Source organism: Lipophrys pholis (assembly GCF_963383615.2).
Source record: "Lipophrys pholis genome assembly, chromosome: 5".
NCBI lineage: Eukaryota > Metazoa > Chordata > Actinopteri > Blenniiformes > Blenniidae > Lipophrys > Lipophrys pholis.
In genome coordinates, this window is record NC_137628.1 from 15240849 (window position 1) to 15253415 (window position 12567).

The following is a 12567-nucleotide window of genomic DNA, read 5'->3' on the forward strand; positions in this document are numbered from 1 at the left end:
GCATCATTACTGTAACACTTTATACTCTATATTATATTGATGTTGACTTTGTGAAAATCACAGGCCGGAAATCACAAGAAGGCCCGTAGGCCAAAACAACCCCTTCACTGTGATTTGCAACAGGTTTCATTCAAATTGGCTTTATGTTGAGATTGTAGTTATTTTCAGTAGTAACTGTTTGGTTTGAGTGAAAATATAGACATTTTCATCATGTGAACCCTGCCACAACAAAGAAAATCCCCAACAAAACACCTTTAGAATTTAAATTGAAAGGATATTATGGCACTTTATTGTCAGTCCAGCCCACTCGAGATGAAACTGGGCTGTATGCGGCCACTGAACTAAAATGTGTCTGACAACCTTGCCCTAAATATTTAGTCAAGTATATAACAGTATTATACCCCTAATATTGCGATGGTTAATGCTTATTATGAAGCTAGAAATCATTATGCTTAATTACTTAACGGCAAAAGATGAAAATGGCATCACTATAACTGCAGCCCCCTGACCTTTAAACCCAACATTAAAACTGTGGAAAACATCTTACCTTGGCTAAATGAGGACAGGCTGCCAGTACCGTTGACACCTGATCATTCTTCTTGTGTCTGAAATGATGTCTATACATCATGTTGCTGTGGCTGTCTATTACAGAACTGGGCCTGTCAGTGAAAGCGTGTGAGACTACGTTGATGCAACCTCTTGCAATGGCAACAATTATCTCCGTCTCGACACTAGTATAGGAGCAAATGTGCTAAGACAAAGTAGAGCTGTGTCAGGGGTTCTGAAAACAAGGGGGGAAAAAAAAAAAGAAAACTGCACACAAACATAAAACAGACACAGTGAAGCATTGGCTGGTGTTAAAGTAAACACACTGTCTTGGCTAATAACCGAGTTCAGTCCATGTGCTAATGAGCCGAATTTCTCGCCATTAAGAACAAAAGGTTGAAGCTGCGGAGAGGCTACTGGAGATAAGACTGAACACACGCAGAGGAGAGCAGCTCCTGACAGGTTTTGAAAGGCTGTCAGCAAATAACATTGTTAACAGTAAGACTGAGCTGAGCACTGTGGGCTCTTGGAGATGGCCTTGTCAGACAAACCCGGATCAAATATCCTGACTCACAACCAGCACTCCCGAAAAAATTCAAAAGAAACGATAGCAGCTTGAGGTGTTCGGATTGACACTGCAATACAAAGCATTCGGCTCGTCAAGTTTGTGTTTTGCTACCGTGTCAACAAATCAAACAGCTCACACTTTGATCCAAATCCTCATTTACTTTTCCCAGAGCAGGGGGAAAAAAAAAAAGGCAGTGGTGCACAGGAGTAACGCATTTACGATTTTATCATCAATAATGAATGCTGGAAATAAACAGAATCCAGTACTTCCTAAGATATATAAAAAAAAAAAAAAAAAAATAGATGAAAGCTGCACAGTTCTGCATCTTTCAGTACACAATCTTAAAGTTGACATTTTAGCTTTGCACCGTCCTCGAGCAGAGAACTCATTAGTTATCACAACCAGCAGCAACAATCAAGTATTAGGGGCCAAAGAAAAAGAAAGAAATCTATACTTTAAGGGAAATATATCCAAGCAAAAATACAGTCAAAAACCTTCTTTAATTCTGAAGAGACCTCTAAAATGTTGCAGGGAATTGTGCAAAGAAGACTTCCCTCAAAAAGGCACCGATCAACACAAACTGGAGGGCTTTCAGCCATTTCCCACAATTCAATGCATTACCCGCTTGTTCTCCAAAAACTGAAGGATTTAGTGATACAAGTAGTAGATTACAAGAAAGTGAGTGTGTATAAAAAGGAGGCTTAAGACCACCCGTTTTTAATTATAGGATCATGATTTTACCAGAGCAAAGAACACAAGATCTCTGTTACAATATTAAATGACTGCTTGAAGCACAGTTCGTTTCACCAAGTTGAAAGCAGAAATTCTGAATTTGTGACGAGAAACTGAGCAGCTCTGTAATTAAATGGTTACAGTGGTGAGAGTTGTGCCATTAAACGTATCAATAAGTGTTTTATATACATGCCAAGGTAAAGAAACCTGAGAAAAATGATCCAGAAATCTAGTTCTGCAATTACTCTGACTCAAATGGGTCCATGAACACTGTACAGAATATTTTTATATGAATAGAAAGAAGCAAAGGCACCAACAAGCAACGTGTCCCACAGCAAGACTTGTTGATCAGATTTGAATACAAGGGTTTTTTAGCATAGGCTCATTGAATTCAAACAACAATACCTTCATATATTATATAGATGTATAACACTTCTGTGATAATATGAAGCTTTATAAATTTAAATCAAAATATTTTGAGAAGAAAAAAAATAAATGAAAGATATTATTGGAAGACTATATAGATATTTTATTATATAATTGACTATTGCATTCAAAATTATTACATCACTGGCCATTAACAGATTATTGGTTGGTCCAACATTTTACGGCACTATTTTTCTATTTTACTTCATATGTCCATGGTTTACAAATAACTGCCAAAATTGTAGGTGTTCAATAGTGTTCCGATTTTTCAAGATGCTTCTGAATACATCAGGAAAAGTCTTTTGCTGGGTTCACTTTTGAGGGGATTTGTTTGTTGACCGAAGTGGAGAAAAATGCAAAAAACACTCATTTTAGACCGGATTAAATTGCACTAATGTCAGTGTTTCATATATGATAGATCCAAAGCAAGGGCATACCGTGGAGCAGTTAGAGCATATTTCTTACCAGGAACTCTTAACCTTCAACGATTCTACATACTGGGTTAAATACACTTCACCATAAAAGCTTATTGAACGTTTAAAAGGATCAAACAGGTGTGAGGACTTCTTCATAGCACAAAGATCTACAATTCAGATGTGAACCTATGTTTGATCTGTTTTAAACAGCGTCTGGCTCGTCTGTCCTCTCATTCAAATCAAAGAGCACCAGAGTGCTTTGAAAGTGGACAGACTCAACCTTCAAAGACCTGCAGTCCACTTGTTTTGGTAGATACCAGGCTTTGTATGGTACGTTCAAGGTTCCCCCAATGAGCAGCACAAACAGAGAAATCCCACTAGAGTGCATTTTAATCAAGCAAAGCCTGCTATGCTTTCACAAAACCCCATACAACTCAGTTTCCATTACTTGTTTAGTTGAATGAAGAAAAAAACAAAACAACCCTTCTGACCCCGAACCTCAGGAGCTTATCCTTCTCAGGGAAATTATCGATAGCTTATAGAAACTGCTGCCGCTGACCGGACCGTACCGTTAATTGACGGAAGCCTTGTGGATAACCTTGTGCAGGTGGTGCATGCACTTGGTGGGAAACAACGTCCTCTGATGTACCAGTGAGAAGCAAGGTGCCCAGCACATAGTGACAGCCACTGTGACTTTAAGCCCGATAAAGTGATATCTCCTACAATATCTGGATATAGCCCCTTCAGACACAGCCCAGATCAAGCAACACTGAATGGGCGTCTTTCCAAGATTTTGTACATACAGTAAAAATGTGTCGTGAATTTAAAGGCATTCAGTCTTAAAACAGAAATGTTTTGGGGGTTTTTTCAGATGCACATGTGCATTCACCGAAGGGGGAGAGATCCTGTTATGCTCTATCTGCCAATAAACTGCTCAAGAATTCCTGTCAGGTTAAGTGTCCTTGCAAAATGTGAACTCTATGCTCACTGGAGTATGGCTCTGTAGTTCACTGTGCGGAAAACAATACATACAATGTTGTAAAAAAATTTTTTATAAATAACATGTACTTTCCGACCGAATCCCCAAAATTTTAAAGATGACACAAAATGAATTTTCACACAGTGTAAATACGCAATAACCACTAACCTAAATTATTGACCATCAGCCGGCACTTAACAGGTTAGTCTGGGTGAATAGCCAGTGGGGTCGTAAAGCCCTCTTCATCTGAAGACATGTTTTATTATGCTTTACAAATAGATGAATTTGCATTTAATTCATGTATGTCACAAAACTACAAATTTTAAGTGTTCACATTAAAAGAGTATCATTGCTGATTAAAAGTGTTAAAATACTGCGAGGATATGGACAAGATGAGCATGAATATCCTGCAATAAACGCAGAGGTAAGCTTGCAAAGTAAGCAGGGCGCGTCAGGCATAAGAGAAATATGAATCAGTCAAAAAGAAAAAAGAAGAAATGCGTCAAGAGAGTCAATATAGAATGTGGCTTCATTGAAGCAATGTACAAAATTAAAAAAGAATGATTCTTCTTGGGTAAAGTCGCCCAGGTTTACGACGGTAAAAATTTGAGACGCTCAGGATAAAGGTTGGGAACCACTGTTCTAAGGAGCCATCAAGATGTGTCATTACTGCTTATACACACTGAAAAGAATGGCATCGGGTACATGCGTCCATATGTCTTCTAAATTCACTTGCTTGTCCCAGTCGGATTTATTTTCTCGGACTGGTTGCAATGACATTTCCTAGAACCTAGGACAAAAACAAAGAGTCACACTTTCGTGCCTCATCAATAAGATGGGTACAGCTCGTCATGGAGGTTTCATCTCCCCCGAATCAGGTTTGTTGAGTAGCAAAACGCATTTTGCATATATAAAGAGGAGTAATCTCATCAGAGACCCAGGATACCATCTGAAAGAGTTGCTTGTGGTACATTTACACAATGTTTGACAAAATGTCACAGGAGTTGTACAGTTTTTTCATCTGGAGAAGATCATGACTCTTTTGATTTGGTCCCATCTTGATCACTGCTGCTCAGCTTTTAACAGTAACGCACAAGCTCGCATTGCTTCTGCGCTGCTCAAGCCACGTTTCACCCGCCGAGAGCTTGTGTTAACATTTAATGGATCGCTCTTAAAGTGCTTCATCGCTCTGTTCTTTGGTATAATGCTGAATAGTTCAGTCCAATTTCACAACACTGGTTATCCGAGCGGCTGACCGTCAGTGTGATTGGAATATATAGACTGAGCGCACGTAACGGGTTCGGCCAAAAGAATCAGATGCACGTGACGATATAATGAAAAATCCAATTGTCCTGATATTTGAGCATTCGGTTCCGCAAGTTATTTACGTATACTCACTCGAGCCGTTCATTTCTGCTGTCAAACACTTCTCAGTTCAGTCAATCATCTCTTCACGCGGTCTGATGTGGAGGTCTCTTGGTGTTCATTAGACCATAGAGGAGTCGTGAAAATTAGCTCCTAAGAACTGACCTGATCCATTGACTGTATAACCTTGAAACCCTTAAGAGCACGCACACACACTCACTCTCCTATGCACTCAGTTCAATTGCTTTAAAGGTGGTGGTCATGCTTGAGGAAACCTGGATTTCATTCAGCCCACAGCTAAATGGAACCAACACGCTTGCCCACACACGTTTCATTAAAGTGCCCTGGTAGGCTTAGTTTGGCACAGTGCGAGTCAGAGGACCTGACTGAGATGAAACACACACACCACACACACACACACACACTTTAAAAATGAGAAGGGATCAGGTATAACTGAAGGGGGGCAACTTTGCAAGATGGAAGTAGTTGGATTACAAGTAGTGGATTGTTTGTGTGTGTGTGTGTGTGTGTGTGTGTGTGTGTGTGTGTGTGTGTGTGTGTGTGTGTGTGTGTGTGTGTGTGTGTGTGTGTGTGTGTGTGTGTGTGTGTGTGTGTGTGTGTGTGTGTGTGTGTGTGTGTGTGTGTGTGTGTGTGTGTGTGTGTGTGTGAGAGAGTCAGAAAAGTTAAGGTAGCAACTTAAAAAAACACATTCATTTCCTTTCAGTCAGTTTCATTCCCGGCCAACACTCTCAAAGGTCTCAATTTATTCTGACCCCCTGCAGACAACACAACGCTCGTCTATTGTATTCCCCTCATCCAATGAAGGAGGGATTTGAATCAGTGATGTGTTCTACTACTTTTCCATTGGCCGCTGCTGGAATCACACCTGGGTCCAATTGTGCTTGAAGAGCTGTCAGATATAGGAAACGTTTGTGGGAATCAATCTGCGGTGTCACGCAGTCTGGGCCGCTGCCCTTGGGGTTATTGAATTGGTTCCTTTGTACCAAACGAGTAAATCCATCACGGGAAGCAGTTGGATAGAAGTTTTCAGGTATCTACCTGTAGGTTGTGTCTCTCCAGTCTCATCTCCAGGACATTATTCTGTTCCTCCAACCGCTGCTGCTCCATCTCCAAATCTTCAATTTTCTGTCTGAAAAAGACACACACACAGTGACCTTTTTTTTTTTTTTTTGTAACTGCTATCTACCATGTCGCATAATAACTGTGCATGTTGTTGACGGAGTAGGTTAATCTTGGAGCTACAGCCCTACTCAGGTACGGATAGGAGGTCTGGGGAGTTAATCCACCTTCGGTACAGTCATGAATTTTTCATGCCCTCGGTTTTGAACCGTTGTCGCGACAGGTTGAGTGCGCTAAAACTACCTGAGGATGTTGACCTCCTCTTTGGTCGCCGAAGAGTTTCCATCAGCAGCCGCGGCCTGCTGATTCTTCAGGGACTCCAGCTCCAGCTCCACCTGGATCAGAAAGGAAGAAAATGAGCCTGGTGCACTGTGGAGGGACCACCTTTGGTAGAGTTCCTGGCAGAAGCCCTTCGCCTGCAGATTAATCCCGAGCAGTGCGTTGCGGTGGGCTGTTATCAATTCTAGACAGGCATCAAGACCAATGGATGTATCTGTTCCGCACCATTACTTCACTGACTTACTTTCCATTTCACAATGTTCCAGTCTTGTTTCCTCTTGTACTTGTTTCGAGTCTGCGTGCCTCTTAGCTAGTTAAGTCTTTCCTCTGATCTCGCTCTCGTCTCTGCAATTATCCCTCATTTCCATTTTCACGCCAATTTCCCTCCTTTTCTGACAGCATCTGCCTGTCTCTCGGTGCATCCTCGCCCTCAGTCTTCCTAGGATGGATAAGTAATTACTGCTATACCAGACAGGTGGATTTCACACGCCAATACTCATTGCCATGGGTATGTTGATGTCACCTTGGCAGCATGGAGCCACAAAAAAAAAAAGGGGGGGGGGGGGGGATCACAGAACAAACCCAAAAATCGGTTTAGGTCACAACTGCCAAAGCTTTAAACAAATTCTGTTTTCAAATATTATGTAATGATCATAACCTCAAGTTCAGATAGGTCCAATAAATAAAGCTAGGAAATTATTCTACCTCTATATTCAGGCAAATTACTGAGACTTTACAACTCCAGTCCAGTTCACTCACGATAAAAAAGGGAGAAAACTCCGTTGTTGTTGGTTTTTCCATCACTCCAACAGAATGAGATACAGGAGGAAGGAAGACATACTCCGTCCTCCTATATACAAACTCGTAAGCCAGCAAGGTGTACAATAATTCAACAGCATGCAGGCAAATAGGACTGTCCCTTTGAAAAGGTCTTCAGCTTCAGCTCCATTGTTGAGCGCAGTGGAAAATAATGATTTTCGTTGGCAGGTTAGTCACAGAGGCATCAGAGCAGCTTTGACTCTCGGTGCACCTGCCAGGATAACAGCCGTGACTAAAAAGGTCCCTGAGACAGCACAACTGCTAATGACTTAAGTTACAAAGTATGTGAGCGCTTGACAGATTCTGTGGACTACCTGTTCACACTGCAGGTACAAGCAGCCCAAATCAGATCCAGGCCACCTTCATGGCAGGTCCTAGTTTGGACTCATATCTGATGCTGTTCAGAGTTCAGCCTGAATCTTGTTTCATTTTTACACCAGAGAAGTGAGACAAGTGTCCTAATTTCAGGAGGTGAAACATTGCCGGATCACATTTGAACAATGGATGATACCTCCTGTGCAGGGGAAGCAGCCACCGCTCCACCAGTGGCCATCATTAAAATGTGTGTTGTTTTAATCTGATTGTGTGCTCAGATTGCACACAACCTAACACTTGATGCACACAGGAACTGTGAACATGAATCAAGTAAATGAGGTTAATGAATCAATTTCTAATGTTGCGAATTAAGCAAACAACCCTGTTTTGATTTAACCGTACGTAAAAGAGAGATTATGAGAAAGATTATGGAAGAGACCACGTCTCCATCATGAAGCTAAAATGTTGCAGACATGAGTGCTGCCATATTATATCAGTTGCCACAAAAGCCAGTCAGCGGTTAATCTGCCTGATCACACTTTAATATGAACAATGGGATTATCCTCTGTCTTTACCATTTTGAACAGGTTAGATTTATAGGAATATGAAGCCTATCGCAGCTCACTCAGCAGATAACCACTCACTCACCGACAAACAAAATAGAGCCATATAATAATCCAAATTGTTCTAACAAGTATATCTCAGAAATCTCAGAAGAACAGGCAGACAGGTTTCTGACATGCGCAGTGAGTAATTCGAGTGTGACGTCATCGAGTGCAATCCAACATGGCGGCACCCTGCCTGTAGTACAAACTTTTCCGTCTGACGGAAGGAAAAAACAAAACAAAACAAAATAACAAAAGGGAAATTAAGATCACAAACAACGCTGGAAGAAGAAACGATCGAAGAACTTCAAGCTTACTTGGACGAGTGCTACGACCGTCTCGTCATGCCTAAAACACCTCAAGCCGCGGCATCTAAAAGAAGCCGGCCGGAGAGCTCTTCACCCATGAGTTCCCCGCCGTCCAAACAATTCGAGGACATCCTGGACAGCATTAACACCAAGCTGTCCAGCTTCGATGCCCGGCTCGCCCTGGTCGAGGTGCTCCACCGCGAGTTTCAGGCTCTCCGGGACTCGCTGGAATTCAGCCAGCGGCAGGTGGTGGAACTGACCACTGAGAACCAGGGACTTCGGGACGAGGTGAAGTCACTCAATAAAGGACTGACCGGGCTGACGCAGGACAACAAGAAGATGAAGGAGTCCATTCTCGATCTTCAGAGTCGGAGCATGCGGGACAACCTCGTCTTCGCGGGTCTGCCGGAGCGGGCGGAAGAAGACACCGAGGCGTCGCTGCGGGACTTCATGCAGGTAAGTCTGAAGCTTCCAGCCGACACCGTGAGCAAGATCACCTTCGCCCGCGTCCACCGCCTGGGAGGAAGACGACAGGACAACCAGCGCCCGCGGCCCATCGTCGCCAAGTTTGACCATTTCAAACAGAAAGAGCAGGTGAAGAGTCGCGGCAGGGAGCTACGAGGGACGGACTTCAGTGTCAACGACCAGTTCCCGAAGGAGATCCTGGACCGCCGCCGCCTGCTTTTTCCGGTAAGAAGGAAGTTAATCGCTGAGGGATCCCGGGCCGTCATCACCGTGGACAGGCTCTATGTCAACGGCCAGCTGTTCCGAGACCCCGCTGTCACTCCCTGGCTCTACTGATGGTCCTCACAAGCTGAGTATGACCACTCTAACACACACACATCACAGGTTTACTCAGGTCCAGGTAAGAGTTTAACTGTAACATCAGTAAACATCATGAACAACGTATATTAAAGCGAAGCTAATTAGTATTACATCATTAATGTACACGATGTTTGCTATATTGCGGTAGTAATAATTATTATGGACTTGCACTGTCAGCACTGGGATATTAAAAAAAAAAAAAAAAAAAAAAAAAAAAAGCACGGATATAATTAAAAAAAAAAAAAAGCACTCGTTACGTCACCGCTAAATGTCACCTATGGGTTTGAATTGGTTCTTTTTCTGTTTTTGGTTTCTCACTTTTCTTTTCTATTTCCACCCCCCCTCCCTTGTTTTGATAACAATACACTTCCACTGTTTTCACCACATTAAAACCTCAACATCACAATCCAACTGTCACCATATCACACACTCATATACTGACAGACACACACTACTACGTTTGAATAGCCAGTCAGACTTAGGGATCCTAAGTACACACGCACAGATATATGCATCCACACACACTCACACACACACACACATGCAGACAGACACATACAAAGATGCACGCATGCACACACGCACACAAACGCATGCACCTAGTCAAACACACATGCGGACACATATACACGCACACACTCACGCATGCACACACACACACACAAACACACCCATACACGCACGCGGACACACATACACACACACACCCACACATACAGCATTAGAGAACCCACCTAGAAGATGAGTGTAGCTAGAAACACGCTCAGGTTTGTCACCTGGAATGTACGAGGAATGGGCACGCAAATAAAAAGACAAAAAGTTTTTGAACACTTAAACAAACTACAGGCAGACATTGTCTTGTTACAAGAGACACACACACCTACAACAGGACATCACAAATTGATATCACCACAATTCCCTCACACATACTCAGCTTGTTTTAACTCCAAGCAGAGAGGCGTAGCTATATTAATCAACAATAAAATACAATTCTCGTGTAAAGACACAATCACAGATCCAGAGGGAAGATTTATAATTATTCACATCTCTCTTCAGAACATAGAGATGTGTATCGCAAACATCTACGGCCCAAATGTTGATGACCCCTCCTTCTATCATAATTTCTTCACCACCCTCTCAACACACTCTGATAAAACACTGATAGTGGGAGGAGACCTCAACATTGCCTTCAATCAACAAGTAGACAGAGCTAGTAAAGCAGCAAACACCCGACACTGGGAATCTACAGACATAGTCCAGCAGTACATGAGTGACTATGGTCTTTGCGACGCCTGGCGCACCTCTCATCCCACTCTTAAAGAGTACACCTTCTACTCAGCAGTGCACCAATCTTATTCGCGCTTAGATTACTTTCTGGTGAGTAAATCAGTGATTAAAGACATCTTGGACACACAGATTCACCCCATTACTATCAGTGACCATGCACCTGTCACTATGACAGTTACTAATAGAACAATCACCCCTCCTATTAGACAGTGGAGATTTAACACGTCACTGCTTAAGGATCCAGATTTCCTCACATTCTTTAAAAAACAATGGACAATCTTTTTAGAAACAAATGACCTGCCTGGTGTCTCTCCCTGCGTCCTCTGGGAGACAGCTAAAGTTGTCATGAGAGGTAAAATCATTTCTTACTCCTCATACAAGACCAAAAGAGAAAAAAAAAAGGAGAAAGAACTGGAAGATAAAATCAAAACCATGGAAACAGCTCATGCTGCCTGCAAAGACGACAGCCTATTAATGGAACTAAGAAAATTTAAAATAGAGTTGAACAAAATAATTGAACATAAAACACAATTTCAACTGCAGAGACTACGCTGGGAGAACTTTGAACATGGTAATAAATCCAGCAAACTTTTAGCCAATCAGTTAAAACGAAATAAAGAAAAATGTACAATCCCCTCAGTCCAAACTCAAAATGGTAAAATCACTTTTAACCCACAAGAAATAAACAATACTTTCAGAGAATATTACAAAAAACTTTACTCTTCACAAATTGATCCTTCACAATCTGAAATAGAGAGCTTTCTGAGCACAGTCAACCTCCCAAAATTAAAAGAAGAACAGATCCAAGGTCTAGAAGCTTCCATCTCAGTAGAAGAACTGCAGGAAGCTCTCCAGCACATGCCTGATGGTAAAGCTCCAGGACCTGATGGATACCCCACTGAATTTTACAAAGAATTATGGTCTTTACTCTCACCTATTTTTTTCAGAATAATTGAGGAAATTAAAGAATCTTCAACTCTCCCCCAACATATGAACTGTGCAAATATCAGTCTTCTTCTAAAACCGGATAAAGATCCCACACTACCATCTAGCTATCGGCCGATATCACTAATCAATGTAGATCTTAAAATAATTAGTAAAACATTAGCAAGCAGACTGGAAAAAATCACACCCCACATCATACACCCAGATCAAACTGGGTTTATTAAAGGACGACACTCCACTAATAATACACGTAGATTAATTAATCTTATAGACCACTGCCACCACAATAAACAAAAAGCCATTATCACCTCCTTAGATGCAGAAAAAGCCTTTGATAGGGTAAATTGGAAATTTCTACTTGCTACACTACGGAAATTTGGATTTAGAGAATATTACCTTTCCTGGATAAAAATACTGTATACCTCACCCAGTGCCTGTGTTAAAACCAATGACCAAATGTCCTCAAGGTTCAATCTTGAGAGAGGCACCCGACAGGGGTGTCCACTCTCACCATCTCTCTTTGCAATTTTCATCGAACCACTAGCAGCAGCCATCAGACAGAATAATAACATAAAAGGAATACGAACAGCAAATATAACACATAAAATATGTCTCTATGCGGATGATGTGCTAATTTTCCTGCAAAACGCACAGACCTCTCTTCCAGAAACAATAGGGTTGATAGACAGATTCTCCTCAATCTCAGAATATTCTATAAATTGGAACAAATCAGTAGTCTTGCCTATCAACTCTACATTTCAGCAGACACCTAACACCCTACTAAAACCAGGGAACATCAAATATCTCGGCATTAACGTCTCAGCCAAACTCTCAGACTTGGTACACTTAAACTACACCCCCCTTATTAAAGCAATAGAGGAGGACCTCACTCGATGGAGGACACTCCCAATTTCACTTATGGGGAGAGTAGCAACAATCAAAATGATGATCTTGCCTAAAATTAACTACATCTTCTCAATGATCCCAGCAAAACCACCAAAAACCTGGTTTA

At 41.8% G+C, this 12567-nt stretch overlaps 1 protein-coding gene across 1 annotated transcript in view; it reads right to left on the reverse strand.

Moving 5' to 3' along the window:
- mad1l1 (mitotic arrest deficient 1 like 1) overlaps window positions 1–12567 on the reverse strand; it is an 86453-nt gene that overhangs the window by 52168 nt on the left and 21718 nt on the right. Inside the window, exons 14-15 of the mRNA XM_080462991.1 lie at window positions 6416–6507; window positions 6092–6182 (exon numbers count right to left, since the gene is read on the reverse strand). Of these exons, the coding sequence (XP_080319117.1) occupies window positions 6092–6182; window positions 6416–6507 (183 nt within the window). The remainder of the gene's footprint in view (window positions 1–6091; window positions 6183–6415; window positions 6508–12567) is intronic.